The sequence below is a fragment of the Panthera onca genome, chromosome C1 (assembly GCF_046562875.1).
Source record: "Panthera onca isolate mPanOnc1 chromosome C1, mPanOnc1 haplotype 2, whole genome shotgun sequence".
Lineage (NCBI taxonomy): Eukaryota > Metazoa > Chordata > Mammalia > Carnivora > Felidae > Panthera > Panthera onca.
In genome coordinates, this window is record NC_138346.1 from 127,879,037 (window position 1) to 127,901,419 (window position 22,383).

Sequence of the window (22,383 nt, forward strand, 5' to 3'; positions counted from 1 at the left end):
ATAATGCAGGAAATGAGGGACTGTAAGGCATATAGAATACAAATAGCACAGTGACAGAAGTAAGTCCCCCTTAATACGTAATTACTTTAAGTGTACATAGATTAACTCCCCAGTCAAAAGGCAGAGATTGGCAGAGTGGACTAACACATGACCTAACTATATGCTGTCTATAAGAGACTCACTTGAGATCCAAAGGCACATCTGCAGATGATGAAAGGAGTTGAAAGGAGAGGATGGAAAAAGATATTCCATATAAATAGTCACCAAAAGAGAGCAGGGATGGCCATACTAATATCAGACAGAATCGATTTTAAATTAAAAAAAAATTAGAAGAGACAAAGAAGGACATTATGTCTTAATAAAAGCCTCAATACAGCACGAAGCTATGATAATTACATTTATGCACCTGATGAAGACCATCAAGATATATAAAGCAAACACTGATAGAATTGAAGGGGGAAACGGACAGTTCTACGGTAACGGTTGGAGACTCCGATACCCCACTCACAATAATGGTTAGAACAACCAGACAGAAGATAATCAAGGAAACAGAGGGCTCAAACAACACAATAAGCCAACTAGATCTAACAGGCACACAGAACACTCTATCCAAGAAAGGGGAACCCTCTTGCACCGTTGGTGGGAATGCAAACTGGTACAGCCGCTCTGGAAAACAATGTGGAACTTCCTCAAAAAATTAAAACCAGAACTACCCTATGACCCAGCAATAGCACTATTAGGAATTTATCCCCAGGATACAGGAGTGCTGATTGATAGGGGCACATGTACCCCAATGTTTATTAGCACTATCAACAATAGCAAAATTATGGAAAGAGCCCAAATGTCCATCAACTGATAAATGGATAAAAAAGATATGGTTTATATATACAATGGAATACTACTTGGCAATGAGAAAGAATGAAATCTTGTCATTTGCAACAATGTGGACGGAACTGGAGGGTATTATGCTATGTGAAATAAGTCAGTCAGAGAAAGATGTCATATGTTTTCACTCATATGTGGAATTTGAGAGGTTTAACAGAAGACCAAAGGGGAAGGGAAGGAAAATTAAGTTTCAAACAGAGAGGGAGGCAAACCATAAGAGACTCATAAATACAGAGAACAAACTGAGGGTTGATGGGGGTGGGGGATTGGGGGGGGGGGGGAAATGGGAGATGGGCATTGAGGGCACGTGTTGGGATGAGCACTGGGTGTTGTGTGTAAGTGATGAATCATGGGAATCTACTCCTGAAGCCAAGAGTGCACTGTATATACACTGTATGTTAGCTAACTTAACAACAAACTATTAAAAAAAAAGAGAACACTCTATCCAACAACAAAAGCATACACTTTAGTAAGCCCACAGCATAGATAGGAAAAAGCCACAGGCGGTGGTTTGCTCCCCATTGTATGTGTGACAGAGAAAGACAGTTCCCTTCTTACTATACCTATTAGATTTGAGATAAAGTCACCTTTGCTTAAAAGAAAGTTCACACTCAGCTCTCCCCTCTGTCGACAGATTTGCATGAAAGCAAGCTGTAGGAGTGAGTGCACCTCAGAGAAGGCTGTGCTCACTTAACCTTCAGTAGAGCAGTATGCTCTTATTTATCCAGTTCAAGCTCTTTCTCCTTTCCCTGATGAGAAAACACCTCTAAGTGGCCCTGTGGAAGTAATTTGCCCAGATAGAAACCCAAAGGCAAGAGAATCATTGAAGAGAATGGACCTTTCACTTGGTGTTTATGCGCTGAAATAGTGGTGTCAGTAATGAACATGAGTGTGAATTTCTGTGGTTTAAAAACAACCAAATCCAGAGCACAAGGGCCCCACGGGTCATCAGTAAATCTTTGGGGCCCCAAGAGAGGAAACTTTGACCTGGTTTGGTTCTGGCTTTGGGAAGCAGAATTCTTTACGCCAGGAGGCAGCAGGTTCCCTGGGCTGTCAGGGCCGTTAGCAAAGTCATGGCATCTGCCGTTTGGGTCTTCATGCCCATGCTCTTTCCTCTGCTGAAAGGATCTTCGCTAAGACATAAGAACCATAGGGAAACTGCCTGAAAGTACCCTTGGGGAGTTTCCAGGTGACTCAGAAGAAAGGCCACAAGGGAGCCAGAAAGACTGGAGGTCAAATCCTAGGTCTACCTGTCAGTGGCACTGTGACCGGAGATACGTGGTTTCCTCATGGCTCTGAGCTTGTTTCAGCAGGTCTGGGGCAGGATCCTGGGATCCGTATTTTTCAAACCAAACATTCAAACCAAACCTGGTTGGAGGCTGTTTCTTAGAAGCAATATTGCCTGGTGTTAAGCATAGACCCTGAAGCTGGACTGTCTGGGTTAATTCCAGCTTCACCAACTTGGGAGTTGTATACCCTCGGGCAAGTTACTCCACCTCCCTGTCTCAATTTCCCCATCTGTACTATGGAGATAATAGTAATATCTGTCTTATGGGGTTATTGTGAAGATCAAGTATGCTTATTGTGTAAAGCATTTAGAATGGAGCCAGTTAGAGCAAACACTATGTGTTACTATTCCATAGCCACAAACCTCATCCACAACTCCAAAATTAAAAAAATTTTAAAAATCAGAAATTCCCCTCGAAGCTTGTCACAAATCAGTTTAGCAGCAAAACCTGATCTAAATGAATGGGAGGCTTTTGATAGTCTTTATCCCTTATTCTGTGAATATTAAAACATAATTGAGAAAATATCAACACATTTGATTATGGAATGTCACCCCCCCATAGGTATTACATAATATACTGAGTATTTGTGTATTTCCTAAAAATATGAAATATTCTCAACTTCAAAACACAAGGTTTCAGAGAAGGGACCGTGGAGCTATATTTTATTATTTGTTGGCAGGAGACCATGTGTGACAACCAGAGAATGTGAGAAAAGCCGCCATCTGGTGGTTGCAATGGAGAACCACGTCACACGGAGGGCAGGATGGGCGGGGGAAAGCCTGAACATCAGAGACAAATAGACCCTCTGGCCCACAATCTAGAGCAATTCTTTCTAGAGGACGTTTTAAAATATGTTCAAGGGCTGCGGTACAGGCAGAGAAGACACCACTGCCAAGAAAATGAATATTCAATTTATTAAAGCAACAAAAACATTACTTCAGCTTTTTCAAGTACAGCTTTTAGATCTTATTTATAAATCTAGCAAATGTTAATTACTTTTAATTGAGAGAAATTTGAATACCCAATTTATTTATAAATTTAAACTCCTTTAAACATTTCCGATTTGAGTTCCTTTTTTTTGTTCGGTTTTGAGAGACAGTGCACACACACGCCGTTACACACCCTAATTGGAATCACAAATTACTTTCCCAGGTAATTTTTAAGTTGCTTTACCAGTCTGCTGAGATTTCCTAATACCATAGTGAATCCTGGCCAGGATGCAGGTGGATTTAGCATACGCTACCTAGACTAGAATACTTTGTTCAATATCCTTTTTTTTCTAAGTTTATTTTTGAGAGAGAGAGAGAGCATGAGCAGGGGAGGGGCAGAGAGAGTGGGAGACACAGAATCCGGAGCAGGCTTCAGCTTCTGAGCTGCCAGCACAGAGCCCAGTGCGGGGCTCGAACCCACGAACTGTGAGATCATGACCTGAGCTGAAGTCTGACGCTTAACTGAGTGAGCCACCCAGGCACCCCCGTATTATTTTTTTTTTTTTTCAAAAAATTGTTTTAACGTTTATTTTTGAGAGACAGAACACAAGCAGGGGAGGGGCAGAGAGAGAGAGAGGGAAACACAGAATCCAAAGCAGGCTCCAGGCTCTGAGCTGTCAGCACAGAGCCCGACTTGGGACTTGGAACTCACAAACTGAGATCATGACCTGAGCTGAAGCCTGACGCTTAACTGAGTGAGCCACCCAGGCACCCTAGAAAAGTATTACTTTTGAAAGATATTAATACATAGTCACATCAGAAGCCACAGAGATAACTCTAGAGATGGCTACAGGTGTGGGAGGGGCTGAAGCTTTCCTAACTTTAGAGACTTTAAGGAAAAAAAAAAGGTACAGGGTCTTAAAGGGGAACTGCACAAATGAGGAACCCTGAAGCATAAGCAGATTTGTCTTTTTTTTTTTTTTTAACTTTTTAAAGATTTTAAGTAATCTCTACACCCAATGTGGGGCTCAAACTCACAACCCTGAGATCAAGAGTTGCACACTCCACTGACTGAGTCAGTCAGGTGCCCCGCAGATTTGCTTCTTGATGGAGTTTACAATGGAAGTGCTTTGGCACAGAGCAGGCAAACAAAACTTAGGATCACTACAGGGGCGTCTGGGTGGCTCAGTGGGTTGAGCTCTTGACTTTGGCTCAGGTTGTGATTCTGGGGTTGCGGGATTGAGCCCTGCGCCAGCCTCCATGTTGAGGGCAGAGCCTGAATGAGATTTTCTCTCCCTCTCTCATCTCTCTCTCTCTATACACATATATATATGGAGATATTATTGAACTCTGCACCCAGCCTGCTCCTCTCCATATTAGGTCCTCAGCAAATCTCTATCAGAGACTGCTGACTGGCCCATGACTCATCCCACCCTCGAAAACAAATTCTAATGACGTTCTGTTGTTCAGTCAAGAATGACACAGAATCCCAATAAGGTCTTATCATTTTAATTGACTTTAATGATTATTGCTCATCTGCAAGGATTAATATTGCATTCATTAAAAATCATTCAATACAAAATAAACTTGTTCCTCCCAAGTTGCTCTCCACACGCTCCCTCTGATGCCAGACATTTTCCCACAGTGTCCTTTGTTACATGGCTTGACAGAGATGGAACCCTTACCTATTATTCCTATGGACACAGAAATAGATGGGGAGCAGGGGGCAGGCCAGAGGGCTGCGGGACCTGGGCCCCTTCCCTCCAGCAGAGCTGATGCGATGGATACCACTGTTGGCCAGGTTACCTCCCCTAAAGGATGGGGTGTTCTGATTGGCTGGTTCAATGCCCTGGGGAAAAAGGGCTTGAACCATTAGCATCTACAGAAAAGAAAGCATGGTCACACTGAAAAGGAGTGGGAAGGGGCTGGGTGGGGGAGAACTAGGAGAGGAAAAGGAAAAACGTTTTGGCAAGACTCTGCTAGAAGGCTGCAGAGTGAAAGCTTTCCTTTCGTATGTTACTGTTTTTTTAATGTCTGTCTCTCTGATCAATGGCAACAGAGAAATGAACATTTCTAGTACCTAGCACTAATGCCTGACCCAACTTTGAAGGATCACCAGCTAGAACAAGTTGAGGATTTGGAATCCTGGATAATTATATACTTAAAGCTCATGAGCATAAAGCTCATTGGACCATGCAGAAATGCTGGTAAGCAGGGTGCATGGCATGGGAACACACCTCTCTAATCTTTGAGGGCCTCTCTAGGGATTCTTTCCAAGTATGGGCCAGGACGCACGGATTACCTTCTCTGTGCACAAACTGCCCTTTAAGATCTTGGTTCAAAAACTCTTTGTGAAATGTGTCAATTAAAAGTGGTACCACTTCCGTGAAACTAACATTATACATGGGGCCTAAAGTCCCGGACCAGTTATACGGAACTGTATTTCCCTCACCCTGGCCCAATTTATCCTTCTTCCTCCCATCCACATCTACCTCCCTTTAAATATTTTAGGTTGCAAAAGCACAGCTGACCAGAAATTTGCTCTTAAAGGATAAATCCTAAAGATAGAGCTCAGTGTTTTAGACTGAGTAATGGCTCAAGAAATTCGCCATCAGCACAAGCTGTATGGGGCAGAGCTGATAGAATTTGCCGTTATGGCCCCAGTTCATTGATGCTATCAACTATGGGCTTAGAAACAGAGGGACTTATCAAGAGTTTGAGATCAGCACTTCTCTAGACTCAACTGTGTACTCTCAGCTCCAAAGGTTCAAAAGAGAAACTGGTAACAACTAATCACCCAAGCAGTTCCTCAGTGTTAACACTAAACATTTTTTTTTTTTTTTTTTTTTTTTTTTTGGTACAACAGAAATCAATGCTAAGGGACAAAATTCAACTGAATAGAGTGCAGTCTGGTTAAAAACCTGAAAAATGAGAAGGTCTGGTGGGAGTGGAGGAAGGGCTGTACTAAATCCAAGTGGACCAACTGGATCTTAACAATACACATCTCTGAACCAGACACACCACCTTCACACAGGAAACAGGGCTTGGAACATCTGGGGAAATGAACATGCGCCACCTACATCTAACCTACCTGGCTGGTGGGTACCATCCCTGCTCCTCTGAAGAAGTGAAAGAGCACTGATTTCAGCAGCTAAGAAATGGGCTCTTTTAAGGCAATTTAGACATTGCAGATTGTTCAACATGGAAGGTACCTTAGCATTTCCTGTTATTAAGGTACCCAATTAAGACTAAAGTCCCCAGAAATGGGAAAGGAAGAATCACCTTTCTGGGCTGGGAGAGTAAAATCCTTCTTTAGTGACTAGGGTGAGGAACCTTGAACCTCAGTTTCATCTAAAGAGCCATGAAGCAAGTTCCTGTGTGGTCTGCAGAACTTGGATAATGAGATGAAAAAACAAAAATGAAATTATAGAAAAAAAAAAAAATCAACAGGAAAGGAATAAGAAGAAAATAAAAGTTATCTTAAAAAATATTTCTTTTAGAGTTGTGTGGTTCATGTGGACTGGTCCTTGGGAATATGGTCCATTAGTATCTGTAAATAAAGAGATTGGTTGGTTAGCACTTGTGTCTTCCACATTGAGAGATCCAAGAGAAAAATCTGAAACAGGGGACACTCCCCAGGGTCCTTCCCCAGCCCCAGCTGGGATCCCGAAAGCCGTTCCCCAGGGATCATTCTTCCCTGTGCTTCCACAGGGCTTATGACAGTGCCACCTCTGGCTTCATTTCCTGCTCCCTGAAAACATAAGCCAGTGGTTTCCAACCCCAACTGTATATTAGATTAATCTAGGGAGTTTTTATCAAATAAGTCTGGGCCCCAAGCCAGACCAAATGTATCAGACTGTCAGGGAGTGAGGCCCAAGCTTCCCAACTCTAGAAAACCCTTAGTCCTTATATCTACCACTAGATAACACAATTTCTCTGCCTATCTTGTTAGGTTGGAGCAGAGTTCTTATACTCTTCAAAATCAGGCACAACACTTTATTTAAGAAAGCCAGCTAACCTGCTTGGTTTAATACTGCGTAAAAGAGCTTTTCACTTGTTTTTCCCAAGTTACCTGTAATAATTGGGTTTGAATGGCCCATTTTTGTTGAGTCCCAGATATTTTGCTTGGTCATCTGTCAGCTCTGTCAGGTGGGCATCAAATGATGGCAGGTGCAAGCTGGCAACATACTCATCTAGGAAGAACACAGTGATGGGGGAGCAGACCCCATTTCAACCTGCCTCTCAGAACATAACCTCCCCCTATTTTCATCTGAAGCTTTTTGAGAAAGAGGACAAGAAATGGAATAACTGCAAGCATCTACAACTCAAAATATTTGCTTAAGGAGCCCTCAAAGTTGCCTTTTTTGGCAGGGTACTCCCCCTTGCACATCCAGCGTGTGTTTAGAAAGGCATTTGCCAGGGTAACAAAATGGGGTGGGCTTGTACCTCTGCATCCTTCTCTGGCAAAGCTTCTGGCTTTACCCCAGTGGCCAACATGCTATGTATCACTCTCATCTTCCTGCAACAACTTCTTTAACTGAATTACACTCAAACTACAGAACAAAGTAGACACCGGTAGCTCAAAAGACCTTTGTGTCATTAAGATTTATTTAGAATAACATCCATAAGGGCCTTGAATTTTAGGATCATGGATTTCTAAGGCAGCTGGTGCAAATTTATTACTCTTCCCTGGATAAACTTCCTGGGCTTTTATGAATATGAATTAAAGAAAAAAACTCAATCTGTTGGAGGAGATGAGAGCGAGAGGTCTTTTAGCTTTAATCAAGGGGACAGGGGCTGATCAATTATAGATGGGAGGTGGGCATCACTATTCAAGAAGGGAAAGAATCAGAGAGGACATGTTTTCCATATGAACGCAACACAGCTGTCCCCTAGAATCTCAGAGGTTGCATTATTTACACAGAGGATGGACAATAAAACCTAGATTTGTTTCTGTTTCTCTCATCTTGGTCCCAGGCTGAAGTCACTAGTGGTAGGAATTTTACTGAACTTCATAAGGCTACTCAGACTAAGAGCATCTACCCTAAACCACCGTGCTAAACACTTAGGCTCGTTAGTTGTAATTCTTACTACAATTCTGCACTGTATGTAAGTATTACTCTGACTTTATTGATGAAGAAACTGAGGCCCGTAGCGATTAGAACTTGTCCCGAGGTCCAGAAACCATGAGAGGTTAGGATGGGGATTACAACTCTGACTCTAAATCTAATACTTTTCATGATAATCATTTCACCAAACCATTCAAGAGTCTGAAGATCGGTACAGGTTCCTACTGTTTCTCACTCACCCATCTTCTTAGGAAGCAGGTATACGTCTTGTTTGTATCGTCCCTCAGGTGCATTATAGAGTTCTATCAGTGCCAAAGCCTAGGTTGAGAGAAGAGGGTGAAAAAACACAGAAACACTTCTTAGACAGGGACACAAAAACAAAACTAGATGTAACAGGGTCTTGGGGTAAGTACTACAGTGATGTATCATAGTGACAGCACCTAGGACTTGGCCTGTAATAACCACCATCACACATCGTAAAAGGATTTGCTGCTGTTTTTGTTTAGTTCCTAATAAAAGAACAGACTAAATACAACTAAGCCAGAACACTACATTCTCAGCTAACACAGCCAACTTAAAGGGACACAAACTCCAAGTCTGCCTGACTGAAGACTCTTCTCTACATTCGAGAAAGCCTGTCTTGCCCACCCACGACCTGAAACGTGTTGAAAAGAACATAGCAGGGCACACTCTCATCGGAACTATGCCTGAGGCCCCGTCCCACTAATCCCAGGGCAGGAGAAACAGGCATTTAGTCACATACCTGTGTTGTAGCTGTGATGGACAGAACAAAGGTGGGAACTGTGGAGCAGCTCAAATTGAGCAGACGACCCTGGAAAGGTAAGAGAGCCCTGGGATGAGTTTTGCTCCCCTTCGGGTTTCAGATTTCAGGGTCATCCAAGTTAAGCAAATGCAACTCAGATGGTAGAGAAAGCATTACAGTTCCAGATCAGGACTCGAGATTTTATCTCATTTTCTTAAGTCCATCGGAGTAAGACAAATGAAGAACGAGCTGTGGTCAGGAAAGAGTATGTTACTTGGGAAAAGGTAGGTGTTTTTTTTTGAGTGGTTCTATGTTAGGGACCAGAAAATGTACGAAGGAGATCTGTATCCAATGACAGAGTTCAGGGAAACATGGCATAACATTTCCTCCCTGCCCCTCCTCCTGCCGCAGATCTAACTACGGTGCCTGTGCCGCACTGCCAAAGCCCTTCCGAGTGCGTACCTCTGCCAGGAGGACGACGCGTTTGCCATCTGGCCAAATGACATGGTCCACCTGAGAACGCACTCGCTCCCATGTCAGCTCTGGAGTGCGGAGGCTGGTCTGAAAGGAAGACAGCACAGTTGACTGTGGCTCTAATGAAAGGAAGGGGAAAAAGGCCTTGCAGTCAATGAATGAGAGAAACCATACCACATCAATTTCCGTGTTGGAGTGGCCCATATTGCACACGATACAACTGTTTTTCATGCGGTCCAAGTGCTCCCGTGTCACTACATTCTTATTTCCTAAAAATAAAGGGAGAGCGGCTGAAGGAAGATGTTGGGCAACAAAGGTACCAACCGGCTTTCAGTAGAAGAAGGGAAAGAGGAGTTTCGCTGCATGAAAGGGCATGTATACTCTGTGAGAAAAGTGTATGCTGCATAACTGCTCTTCAGGCTCACTGATTTGGTTTTAAGATTCAACTGTATAAAAAGCCATCAGGAAAAAAGTCTCTTTGTTCTGGAAAACACTGAGGTTCTGATCGCTTATGCTAGTTCTGAGACTTCTACTCCGAGCACAGGCCTCCCCTACTTTATGTGACGGTCAGACCACTTTCACGATCTGGCCTCAGAGTTACCACTCCTCCACGCACCTCGGAGCACGGACACTTACCCGTGCAAGTTATTACGACATCAACTTGCCGGATGACTTCATTTAGCTTTACAACCCTGAACCCATCCATGCTGGAAGAAAAGGAAGGAACATTATGAGCAAAGCAAGGAAGCAGTGGGACAGAAGCTGGTCACAAAATGAGACTGCTAAATTCCCTTGCAAAGTCAGGTCCAGGGCTACCTCACAGGGATGATAAGTGACAAGCTGTGCTAAACTATAGACTGGCCTCTTCAGACTCCCCAAGACTCCATTCAGGAAGGGAAAATGCCAAGAAGCTCCCGGAGTGCCCTGGGATTATAATGGAGGGAACAGAGCCATCCTAGCCTTCTCTTCCTCTGAGAGATTTCTGCAAGGAATGGTTAATACGATCCATCATGAACTCTCAGAAGCACGAAGTACTGGGGTCAATCTAATCGTATCACCACTCTGTTCTTACCAGGCCTGCAGAGCACAGATGGGGTCGATTTCTGTGATGTAGACAATCGCTCCAAGGGCCTTGAGAGCAGCACAGCAGCCCTTTCCCACCTGCAGCACGTAAGAAAGAAGTCGGGTGACAGGTCCATCACGGCATGGGTACTGGGGCAGGTAGGCTCTTCGGGAGATGGGGATGAACCTCCCTGAAATCACCATCTAGTGAGCCCTTGTGGGGATGCTCCAATCCAAGCAGAGCAGAAACAGATCCAGATTATGCTGTGACCCTTAGTCAGAGAGGTGATTTAGCGGACACTCACATTTCATAGCAAGGGCTGGGGCTTGGGATGGTAAAAGAAATCAGGAGATCAAATAGGTGTTACCATTAGGAAAACAAGACCAAGGAAGAGCAACTGTAACCTCTCCTATCTTAGTCCAGAAAAACTTGATTAACTCTCATCTAAGATGCATCTAACTCAAGGAAAGCCCAGCAGCTTGGGAACTTCCGTGGGTAACAGATGACAACAAAATCTCCTTCACCTTTTCTAGTTTACAGATAATCAACTATGTATCACTTTGGGTCCCACCCTTCACTCCAATACCAGGGCACTTGTGTGGCTAAAATGCTACATATTCACTCGAACTAAGTCTCATAAAAAGTAACTGTTGGGGGGGGGGGGGGGCGGGTGATGCCCACATTCCATTCTACAAGACAACGCGGTGAGATCTGAAGATTCGATTCATTTTGTGCATCTCTATTCCTAAGTCTGAATAAAACACTTTTGCTATTATTTTGAGATACGTTATCTAAAAGCATGTTTTAACCTCACAGCAGTGACCATCCTGACAGCACAAATCTCCTGCACTCAACATTTCTGGTAAGTCTACGAAAAGACACACTGAGGCCCAGCTATTTACCTCACCATAGCCACACACCACCACTTGTTTCCCACCAAACATCACATCTGTGGTCCTCTTCAGGCTGTGGAAAACAGACAAGGGCTCAACTTAAACATTATTAGCCCAAACACAGTCCCTCTGCACACAATTAAAAGAACTCTGGCTGGAAGCTGCCTGGGCTTGGTATGAAATGGACCCCTCTGACAAACCTTTAAAGCCAAAGGAAGACCACGGGACAAGACTGGAGTGGTATCAGATTAACACTGCAACCCAACCCAGATCTGTCCCCTGTAAGTCTGAGTATCTCTACATTTCAACTTACCCATCCAAAATGGACTCTCGGCAGCAGTACAAGTTATCAAACTTCTGTTTGGTAACAGAATCATTGACATTCATGGCCGGAACACAGAGCTTCCCAGCTTTGGAGAGCTGATATAGCCTAAAGGGAGAAGAAGCCACAAAAACAAACAAAAACAAAGTTAGCTGATGAAACAATATGCAGCAAAATCTGCCTAATTTTCTTCAAGCTTCATGCTGCCCTCCCCAAGGACATTAGTAACCAAGATCATTTCCTCACACTTCTTTTCATTTTCTCTCCCCCTTAGCCCTCCCCCCCCCCCTTTTTTTGGAAGGGAAAAAAACCCCTTTCCATTGAAGAAATTTACTTCTCTTCCATAAAAGGGGATGTATTTCCTTAGACCAGCATTTTCTCAATATATATAAAAAAACATGCCCACCCCTGATAAACAAAGATTATCAATGACTCTGCTTTGGTTCCCTCCGTGTGCGTGTGTGAGCATGTGCGATGTGCTCCCAACTGAGAAACACTCTTTTAGATAGAGATCTTTTAGATTTTCCGACAAGCCAAGAATATTTTGCCCAGTTTTGCTTTTTGTAGTGTGTATAATGTATACTTTTACAATAGGATTTTTTTTTATATTTCAAATATAAAATTATAATACAATATTGAATACAGTTTTTCCAGATATATTCACTCCCTACACCTCCCAGCGTTGGCTGAGACTCACAGTGGGTTAAGTGGGAAAGAAAAATGTGTGAACGAGAACCTGAGATAACTTCCTCTTAGGGCCTCCTGGATTCTTCAAAAGGAAAAACTCAGAAGTTTTATCTAATGAAGATACTCCCAATTTAGTTACAAGTCTGAAACATAGCCCTAAAGCCTGACAGAGACCAGAAGAATTTGCTGAGGCAAGAACACAAGGGGCAGCTACTCCAGAATCTGTTACCTGTGAACACCAGTCACGCTCTCTTCCACAATGCCTCGGATCTTCTTAAACACGTTTGGATACTTCTTATAAACCCAGTGGGTTAAGTCTCCCCCATCATCCAGGATCTATAGAACAGCCAGAAGACTTCTATGGGCATTCAGGCTGCTAGAGCTGGGGGGAACTTTGAACCCACTTTCTGTACTAGTAAGAGAGCCCTGTATGTTTTGGAAGAGCACTCCTCAGAGCTCCTTAGAGCAGGTTTAGACAGTGGAAACACAGTCAAATTTGTCGGTGTAAATGGTTAAAAGGATTCCTAAGTTTGTTCTTGGCTAGAGGGAAGAGTATTAGGCTAATCATAGACTCGTTTTTAGTCTAGAGTCTTGAAATATATAACTCCTTGGAATGCAAAAGGAGAGCTGGGGCAGGAAGGAAAGAAACCAGAATCCTATTCCAAAGAGGTACCACATTACTTCTTTCTATTTCTTTCTGCCGTGTTTGAGCCACATGTGTTCACTTTAGTCTTACCCTTCCCCCACCTTTCCATTCAGTACTCCGACCCATTCTGAATAGGTTATCAAGCAACAAAGTAAGTGCATGAAGAACAAACATCCAAAACATATTTAGGGAACCATGCTTTGAGGGAAAAAAGGAAACAAATCTGTGGTCAAAGTGTAGGATGAATATGTATCATTACCATGTTAGCTTGCCAACCATCCATGTTCACACAGCGGTCAATACACCACCAGAAGTCATCTTCCGACTCGCCCTTCCAAGCAAACACTGCAACTCCTGTAGGGATGGGAACAAATCAGCTGACTCCTCCTTCCGGGAATTCCCTATACCAATACCACTTTCTGAGATCCACGTGAAGAGAAAAAGGCTACAGAACCTATGTTGGAAAGGAAACAACTTCGAAGGGGCAAAAAGTCAAAAGAGCACCTTTAGTTGAGGAATCGGTAATGAATTTAAGAGATTTTTGTTTTAAAAATATTTTAGAACCTTAAAATGTTATTCTCTTTGGCCAATTTCACACTTGGAACTCTGTCCTAAGGAGATAAAATGAAGTGGGAATTAAAATAAAGTTGTTCACTGGAACATTATTTGTATTAGCAAATATCTTAAAACAACCTAAATGTTTAACAGGAGTATTGATAGTGAAGTAAAACCACGTGGCCATATGATTATACAAATGATGCTGTCAAGTTTTCAGTGACATGGAAAACTACTTCTGAAAATGTTGTATTTTAGGTTATAAAATTGTATACGTACAGAGATTTATTTATCTCTGTAAAAAGTGAATTGAAAAAATGGAAAAAATGTGTCAAATATCCCTGTGTACTAGGATTATTATTATTATTATTTTGGAAACTCCTCTAAATTTTCTGCAATAAACACCAGAAAAAGGTAAACAAGAAAAACAGAACTATTATAAAATTGCTGAGGATCTCAAGGAGACAGGAGGTCCTTCAAGAAACTTCATCGTTCTGGAACGCCTGGGTGGCTCAGTTGGTTAAGCCTCCAACTTCGGCTCAGGTCATGATCTCATAGTTTGTGGCTTCGAGTTCCACGTCGGGCCCTGTGCTGACAGCTCAGATCCTGGAGCCTGCTTTGCATTCTGTGTCTCCCTCTCTCTGCCCCTTCCCACTCATGCTCTGCCCTTCCCTCTCTCAAAAATAAATAAACATTAAAAAAAAAAAATTTCATGGTGGTTTTCTTCTGAACATTTTAACAATAAAAATTGTTTTATGCTTAAGTGAACTTACAAGCAGTCGACAATTTTTCAATGAGCTACTAATACAGAAGGCACTTCTTAACTTGTGTTCTCTCAAAAGTGATGAGCCTTTGGTGAAAAAAGACCAGCTGAACTTGTATACCTCACACAGTTGAATACTCTGTTCACTTAACATTATAATTAAGCATTTCCCCATGTAATTAAGATTCTTTTCAAGGGTTGGTCATTCTTAATGACCATATGATATTTCATCACGGATATGGACCTTCATTTTATTACCCATTTTCTTCCTGTTGATATTCTTAATACCCTCCAAATTTTACAGCCCCTGGACATACATGATACTGTAAGGACTATTTTAATACATAAATACTACATTTAGATAATTATTTTGAGGCAAAGGTGGTGAAAAAGCCGAACTTACCAGCCTCAGCCAGTGCTGCGGCCACTTCATTCTGAGTGGAGTAGATGTTGCAAGCAGACCAGCGGCACTGGGCCCCCAGGGCACAGAGTGTCTCAATCAACACCTATGCAGATAGGGAGCAAGAAAGGGTGAGAAAGAGGAGGGCCAGATAGGAGTGGCATGTGCGGGAACAGTACGGGCAACTCTGCAGCAACCTAGCCGCACTGTGACATTACAGAAGGTATAATCCAGCGAGGCAGCACACTGGTATCTAACTTCACCCAAAAGATGTGCTCCTAAAAGTCATTACATTTTCCTAACAATCATATTTTTGCAACTCTAGATCTCCCGAAGTCAGGTTATGATTTTACGTATGTATACAAAGAAGAAAACCCCATTATTGGGTAACAGGAGGCCCCACCTGATGGTCATTTGCATTTGGAGACTGGATAGATAGGGAAGGAAAAGCAAGTAAAAAGAGTTTGTTTTTTTCTCCTCATCACGAGTCCCTCCTTTTTCTCCCAGCAAACTCACCGCTGTCTGGGCTGTGATGTGTGTACAGCCCACTATTTTAGCACCAGCCAAGGGCTTCTCCCCCTGAGCACGTTTCCTGAGTGAAATCAGAGCAGACATGTCTGTGAAAGAACAGAGGATTTGAGCCAGGCCTGCACCAGCAATATCACCAATTCCTGCCCCAGCAACATCTAGGGCTGCTCTGTATCTGTTGAGATATCGCAAGATAAGGTAGAAAAACTCTAAGTATATTTCCTCGATGAATTGGCAGCTTCAACAGCAGAACAACAGTGGGGAGCTGCCAGCCAATCACCTGGAATTTCTTTTTCACTGTTTCAGCCTTGTATACAGAGGGCTGAATGGAGAATGAAGTAACTTCTCAAATCTGATCCAAGTGGAGGGTGAGTCTCCTCATTCATTTGGGAGGAGGGGGAAATGGTTATGGCAGTGGCTAATGGGCTCCTATATATAATCATCAGACCAGGAAGGAAGACTTCACCCTCAGCAGACGAGCACTTGTTTCTCTCTGCTACCGAAGCCCATTCTGTCAGTCTGTCTGGTTTCTGTACTACCCCCTCCCAGTACAGAGCATGCCTGTAGTGGGAAAGCAACAAGAGTAAAAAGACTGTACCAGGAATGGGGTCGGTGAGGAAACCAAATTTAACTGTCAGTCACTTTTACTCTAGCTCCAGCAGAGGGTGCTCAGGACCAGAGACCGAAGGAGACCCTAGGCGACCACATCCTTAGCTGAAAACCCTCCCACATTTGCCGCTTCTGGGAAATGTGGGTCTCTGAGATTGGCAGCTATGGTAGGATCCCGCAGAACTAACCACCGTGTAGTGTTCTGGGACTTGCTGACTCCACAGGCAGATCTCCGAATATGGTGTCATGGGGGAGGAAAACAGAAACTACACTGTGTAATTACTATGTGCTGAGAACAGGAAGCAAGGAGAACAAGAACCCTGAGGCTCCGGCTCCAACAGAGAGATCTGCTTGTACAAGAATCCGGAACACTGAACGTTCCCAGAGGATTTTTCAAGTTAGTTTTCAAGTGTGAAGTTGTCTATGGATCCTGATGACCAGCAACTGGGTTGCTTCTGGTCCCCTACCACTCCCTTTCTTTACCTTGCTCAGCAATCTCAATCTCCCGGCGTCCAAATTCTGCCTGCTTGATGTTCTTCACGCAGAAATTGCTGCTGCCCTTGGAGTTGGTTTGCTGCTTCTCTCGGGGGGAAACCTCATCATCAGAGCTATCTGTGTAGGACGCAGCTGGAGCCAGAAGAGAAAGAAACAAGGATAGGAGAACCTCAATAGCCCCCAACTCCACAAAGCGCACTCCCCAAAGGTCTCATTTAAGTGAAGTGAACTCTTAACTGCGGCCATCTTTTATGTCACTCTCAGCCCTACTCCTCCAGAATAACAGAGGAATGCGATTGTTGGGGATCTTTCAGTGTTGTGGCCCCTCTATCCACCCTGATGATACTGTGCCATTACTGCTTGTAACCAGAAGCTACTGATCCCAATTCTGCACCGGCCCTGGTGAATCCCAAGATAACAGGGGCACCTGGTCCCAACCTGGACTGGAGTCAGACATGGCAAAAATGGAAGAATAACTTAGGGCATATAAGGAATGCAATTTCTGTAGATCACTGGTTTTCAAACTGAAGCATCTAAAGCACTCATCAGAATTACATGGAAGGTCAAAATACAAATGGCTAGGCCCCACCGCCAGAAATTCCCATTCAGTAGGTCTCAGATAGGACCCAAGAATTAGCATTTCTAACAAGTTCCCAGCTGTTGCTGACAGTGCTGTTCAGAAAACCACATTCACAGAACCACTAATACGGATGACAGCGACAAGAAAATCTTACAAGGGATTTTATACTAGGTTGTGCTCAAAGAATACAGAGATGGAAAGAAAGGACTCAGAAGGTGAGCAGCTCTGGTTCTACTGTCAGCCCTAAGATCCCTCAAGATGTTCAACATTAAAAAAGCAGCTTCATATAAAGGCTAAAAATGTCCTTTCAGACAGATATGCAGGAAGGCATATAATAATCACTCCCCGACTCTTAAATCACCTCTTTCTTCTCTGAATCGAGTATTTCCTGATCTCGATCTCAGCCGGTATGTCAGGTCTCTCACTGTCTCCTACATACTACTTGCTAACACAAATACTCCTAAAGGTATCTGTCCCACTAGAGCAGTTTAACTGTATCACAAAGCTTTTAAAAATGCTCTGACAGGTTCCTGTTAACACATGGCCGTCAAGATCTTTGAGGACTTCGTTAAAGCTTTCTTCACTCACTCCTTTCTTCCTCTTTTAACTCAGCCTTTCACAATTAATTCTTTCTTAGCTGTGATCAGCCCGTTTATGACCCCCAGTCTTTTGTACCTGTCACTCCAAGACACCTTTTGTTTATGACAGCCATTATATTTGGAACCTTTTCTTGTACACAGGCCCACAGCGACTCTGTATATTCATTTATTTCAGTACTTAACCCTGTGTACCACCCTTTGTTCTCATCTGCCTATCTTATTTACACTGGGTTACCAGCGGCACAGAACAAAAGGACAAGTTTTTAAAAATGCGTTTACTTGTTTGTTTTTTCACATTCCTTTTACCTTGAGCCCAGTCCTTAATGTTGATACCATAGGGGTGCCTGGGGGGCTCAGTCAGTTGAGCACTGGACTCTTGATTTCAGCTCAGGTCACGCTTCTCACAGTTCCTGAGATCAAGCCCCACATCAGGCTCTGTGCTGACAGAGTGGAGCCTGCTTGGGATTCTCTCTCTCTTTCTCTTTCTCTCTGCCCCTCCCCTGCTCATGCTCACATGCTCTCTCTCAAAATAAATAAATAAGCTTAAAAAAAATAACAATACCATACAAATAGTATTCTGGCAAAAGTCAACAAATGGGTTTTGGTACAAATCCCTTTGTAGACACTAACGGCAATCTATGACCTTGGGCAAGCCTCTGAACCTTTTGACGATGTTTCCTCAGTTGAAAAATGAGGTGGGCTTAGGTTGGATGTCCCTGTGGATCTTCCAGTACTCAAATCCTAAATTCTATATCTTTTTCCACATTAACTTTCTAGTAGCCCATCTAAAGTTGAGAAGGGCACAATTAAAAAAAAAAAAAAAAAAGGCTACTTACATAGGGTTAAAATAGGATACGGGAACTAGAAAGAAACAGAACTAGAGACACATTATAGTAGTTTGAACCTTTCCTATTCCAAAGGTTAACAGGGGAGGACACTTCAACATAAAGGGTAACCTAGTGAATGAAAGGAGCCAAAATACTAGTTTTTACTGTCACAATTCAAGCAGTCTTGGAGCCGAGAAAGAAAAAGTCAGGTGGCAGGGTATATCTTATACAACCAAATTAGAAATTATACTTCCAAAGTACACCTCTTTTTCAAGGCCAGTTCTGTCAGCCAAAATAGAATTGATTTTCTCCCTTTGTACGTGGGCAGATAAACGTGGGAATGGGAACTGGCCCAGTACTACCGACCAGGCACTGGCCACAGACCACACACAGACACGGCCACGCATGGGAAGAGAGTCTCCAGATGACAAAAGCCTCACCAGCTACAAGCCTGGCTGGGGACATTTCCAGTGCTCAACTGCTAATTATCAGCTTTTAGCACAAAGGTGGGAAGTCCTGACATGAGGTCCTTTCAGATTCTAGGTAAGTAAAGAGCAGGGGGTAGAGAACTAGCTTAAGACCGTGCAACAGAGAAGAAAGATCGGAGTGGACTCAGAGCCCGCACTTACCTGAACTGTAGCTGTCGGTGGAGGACTGGGAGATGGAGCGAGACAAAGACCGGCGGCCTGTCTTGGTGGGGAACTTGGTGAACTCTTGCATGTCATCGGCAAACTGGATTTGCTGTAGGAGGAAGACACACACTTGAAAACTTACAACAAGGATGCTATGAAATGCTCCATTTTTTAAGGCCATACATTTCCTTCCCTGAAACCTCAGGTGATCACGTGGCCCCTACCAAGCCACCAACTCTCCTACCAGAATGAGGGCAGGCAGAGGCTACTTGCGGACTCCTCTCCAAATGCCAATTACTATCTCTTTCCAATTGTTTCAGAACCTTTTGTGGGGGGAGGGGGGCAGAGCTCAAGACCCCAGCTTTTTGTACCATCTGTCCAAAATTCACAAGTCCCTCTTCTCACAATCCGTAAAGTTTTATTTCTTCTTACAACCTTGACACATCAAACCCTTCACTCTTCCTCCCAACTCTACCAAAAAACGGGCACCATTTCATACTGCTTCTGCTCTTTTTCATTTTCCAGAATATAGTCTTGTAGCACATTCTTATCCTGAAATTAGCACAGGTCTTGTTGTTTGAAAAATTATGGGGATGCCTTGAAATGGTGATGGTGGGTGCCAAGCCAGAGTCCAATCATACCCGTACCTCACAAAGCCAATATAGTGTCCTTAAAACCTGCTACGTCCAGTAAAATGCTGGAATACACTAAAGAAAGCCAAATTAAGAAATATATGCACACCATGGTAAAATCCAACTAATCAGGACTAATTTAAAGGAAGGAGAAAAGAAATGACTTGGTAAACTCTGTATTCAAAACTTCCTTAAATGAAATACACCAGAACTAGGTAACTGTCTGAAGGATATTTGGAAAACTGGCTTTAATAAATAGCAAATACAATTAATATTATTTATAGTCAAATTAGCGGATGTTTCTAAAGTATATGAAAACATTTTCCTCCATTAAATGACTTAAACTTTCCTCCTGAACTCTTATTTAAACTCTGATAAACCCTTCAAGATATAAGAAATAAACTTCAGCCTCCTGAAAAACAGAATGGTTTGAGACTCTGAATTAAGATTCTCCTCTCCTCACAACCTGACTAAATCTGAAAGGTTCCCATGGAGAATCCATTAAGCTAAGTCTTTAGCAGATATCTTTGGAAATGTAAAAGCTATTACAGATTAAAATCTTCTCTCCATAATGCTAGCAACATGGTTATAGCCACTTTGAAGCCAGGAATAGTAAACTCCCCATTTGTTACAGCTGCAAAACATTCCTCTCCTCTGTCACATGTACCTTTGAGATAGGGTAGCATCAGCTGGCAGTAGAAGAATCAGGCTTAAATGTGCAACACAGCAAAATAAATAAGTAAATAAAAGAGACTCGGGCTAAACAACATATATATGGCACTAGAACGTGACTAACAAGTATCTTTGTACATCTGAAGCAGCTTTTTCAGTTTAGATGCTAAAACTTTATAGCTTAAATGCCAAAAGCACTAGTTCCTTTCGGGAGGGGCGGGGGGAACCACCTACTCCGTTGAAGTGGCCACAGGTCAGCATCTGCCCTTCTCGATAGGATTTTCCACTGCATGTTCACATGACTTCTGCAGTCAGCAAAGCTAGTTTTACTGAAGAGATTAATCCAAGACCAAGGTAATGACTTTCAACCCAATATGCAGTTCTTTTGGTGGCAGAAAAAATAGAGTCAAGATACCATCAATGGCTTTTAACACTCTCCAAAGGCAGCCCTTCCTCCAACAGCCTTCTTGTTCCTGGCATGGGCAGTCTAGTCGGAAGCTAGTCTTCTCTCTTGGCTGTTATGATTCCCTCCTCTGTTCATCTTTTTTTCAAAAGGCTCTGGGCATATTCCCAAACACCACCTACCTGGCGGTGGAGGAGGGAAATGCAGTAACATTTGCAGTTTCTTAAATAAAAAAATAGAGAGGTGGCTGTGGCAAGATAGAACTGTGTTTCTTCAGCAACCTAAGAAGTGACTTAACAGTCATAATCCCACCTTGTATTAATGAAGCTCGTCAGTGGCCTAAAGCTTAGCAAAATCTTGCCCATCTAAAAATATTAGACTGTGTTGCAAGCAGCTTACCAATCAGTGCTGTGCCCCATCTCTCAAATCATTAATATGGTGCCTATTTGAAGTGGGCAGCATGTTAATTCAAGCCATGACATGGATGGATGGCTGTCTATTCTCACAACTCTTTGACACTTTCACTGCTTGTAAATAAGGTAGTCCAGCTCTACAAAGATGCGTGATAACCTGTCTTCTCTCCCACCACCAAACTGCGCAAAGAGATCTGCCCTGCCAGTTCCCACCAGGCCTGCTTGCCCCCCTGGATCTTTACAGCTAGTACCCGTCTTCCTTCTGAAGTACTTCCCGGAGTGCCGCTCACCTTCACATTATAAACAAAGACACTGCTGTCAAAAGCAATTTTGGGTATCACAGTTTTCCCTCTAATGAAACCAGATCTCTGTAACAGCCTTCTAATTGGGATGGATTCACTGCATTTACACCCAATACGATCACTTAAGTAAAAACAAAATCCAAAGATGGATTGTTCTGTTTACATTATTTCCTATTGTCATGATTTCTTCCAAACATAATTTTTAGTTGGTATACTTCAGTGTTTCTTCAAAGCTGTATCTATAAGGAAGGCTAGGTCTAAATATGATGCAGAATGGGAAAGAGGGGAGGGGGAAAAAGAGACACAGTAATTGGAAATCCAAAAAGTATCTGATCATCAAAAAGTCCTACGTTAAAGAACTATTTGTGTTTGAAGGCTCACCACCCTGTAAACAGCCTTACCCACAACAAGCATGCCAGTATTTCATTCTTGAACTAATATTACATCTGAGAAAGGCTAGAAGGTCAGATTGACCCATTCTCCAAATAGCACATCCAAATACAGAAGTCTACTTGCTGTGCCTTAAAAACTCAATTAAATATCAGGCCAATTTAGTGTGCTATTTCAGAGCACCTTTTCAAAGGGCTCAGTGGGTACAATGGCTGACTCCCTTCAACACATGACACTGAAAATGATAAAGAGAAGCTCTACCAAAGAAACAATTTGGGATATGGTACATCCACCACCTAGTGGTTAAGTATGGTGACAAAGTGAGCTGAAAGAATTGCTATATGTAATTTATCAAGAAAAAGGGATCACAGGCAATCCAAAAGTTATAAGCCTCCAAGGAAGAAAAATTGTTGTATACTACTCAATTTATCCTAACTGATATTTCTTACCATAAGAAGCTGAAAAGCTTCTTTCCACAAACATTTCTTCCATCTATTCAAATGTCAAATAGCTTAGCCACACTTCTGTCCCCGGTCCAACCCAATTTTGCTGTCTAGCTCCTG

At 42.8% G+C, this 22,383-nt stretch overlaps 1 protein-coding gene across 2 annotated transcripts in view; it reads right to left on the minus strand.

The window, feature by feature from the left end:
• Nucleotides 1–4,596: 4,596 nt before the first annotated feature.
• The window catches only part of AHCYL1 (adenosylhomocysteinase like 1), a 38,324-nt gene continuing 20,537 nt past the window's right edge, over nt 4,597–22,383 (minus strand). Inside the window, exons 2-17 of one of the 2 annotated variants that reach the window (XM_060621850.3) lie at nt 19,006–19,117; nt 16,359–16,502; nt 15,255–15,355; nt 14,742–14,844; nt 13,280–13,374; nt 12,604–12,710; nt 11,679–11,795; nt 11,375–11,438; nt 10,482–10,570; nt 10,046–10,116; nt 9,584–9,678; nt 9,398–9,496; nt 8,936–9,004; nt 8,412–8,490; nt 7,176–7,296; nt 4,597–6,653 (exon numbers count right to left, since the gene is read on the minus strand). In XM_060621850.3, the coding sequence (XP_060477833.1) occupies nt 6,647–6,653; nt 7,176–7,296; nt 8,412–8,490; nt 8,936–9,004; nt 9,398–9,496; nt 9,584–9,678; nt 10,046–10,116; nt 10,482–10,570; nt 11,375–11,438; nt 11,679–11,795; nt 12,604–12,710; nt 13,280–13,374; nt 14,742–14,844; nt 15,255–15,355; nt 16,359–16,502; nt 19,006–19,117 (1,473 nt within the window). In that variant the 3' untranslated portion in view covers nt 4,597–6,646. Of the gene's footprint in view, nt 6,654–7,171; nt 7,297–8,411; nt 8,491–8,935; nt 9,005–9,397; nt 9,497–9,583; nt 9,679–10,045; nt 10,117–10,481; nt 10,571–11,374; nt 11,439–11,678; nt 11,796–12,603; nt 12,711–13,279; nt 13,375–14,741; nt 14,845–15,254; nt 15,356–16,358; nt 16,503–19,005; nt 19,118–22,383 lie in introns of those variants that run through there. The other variant, XM_060621848.2, reaches the window with a different exon arrangement.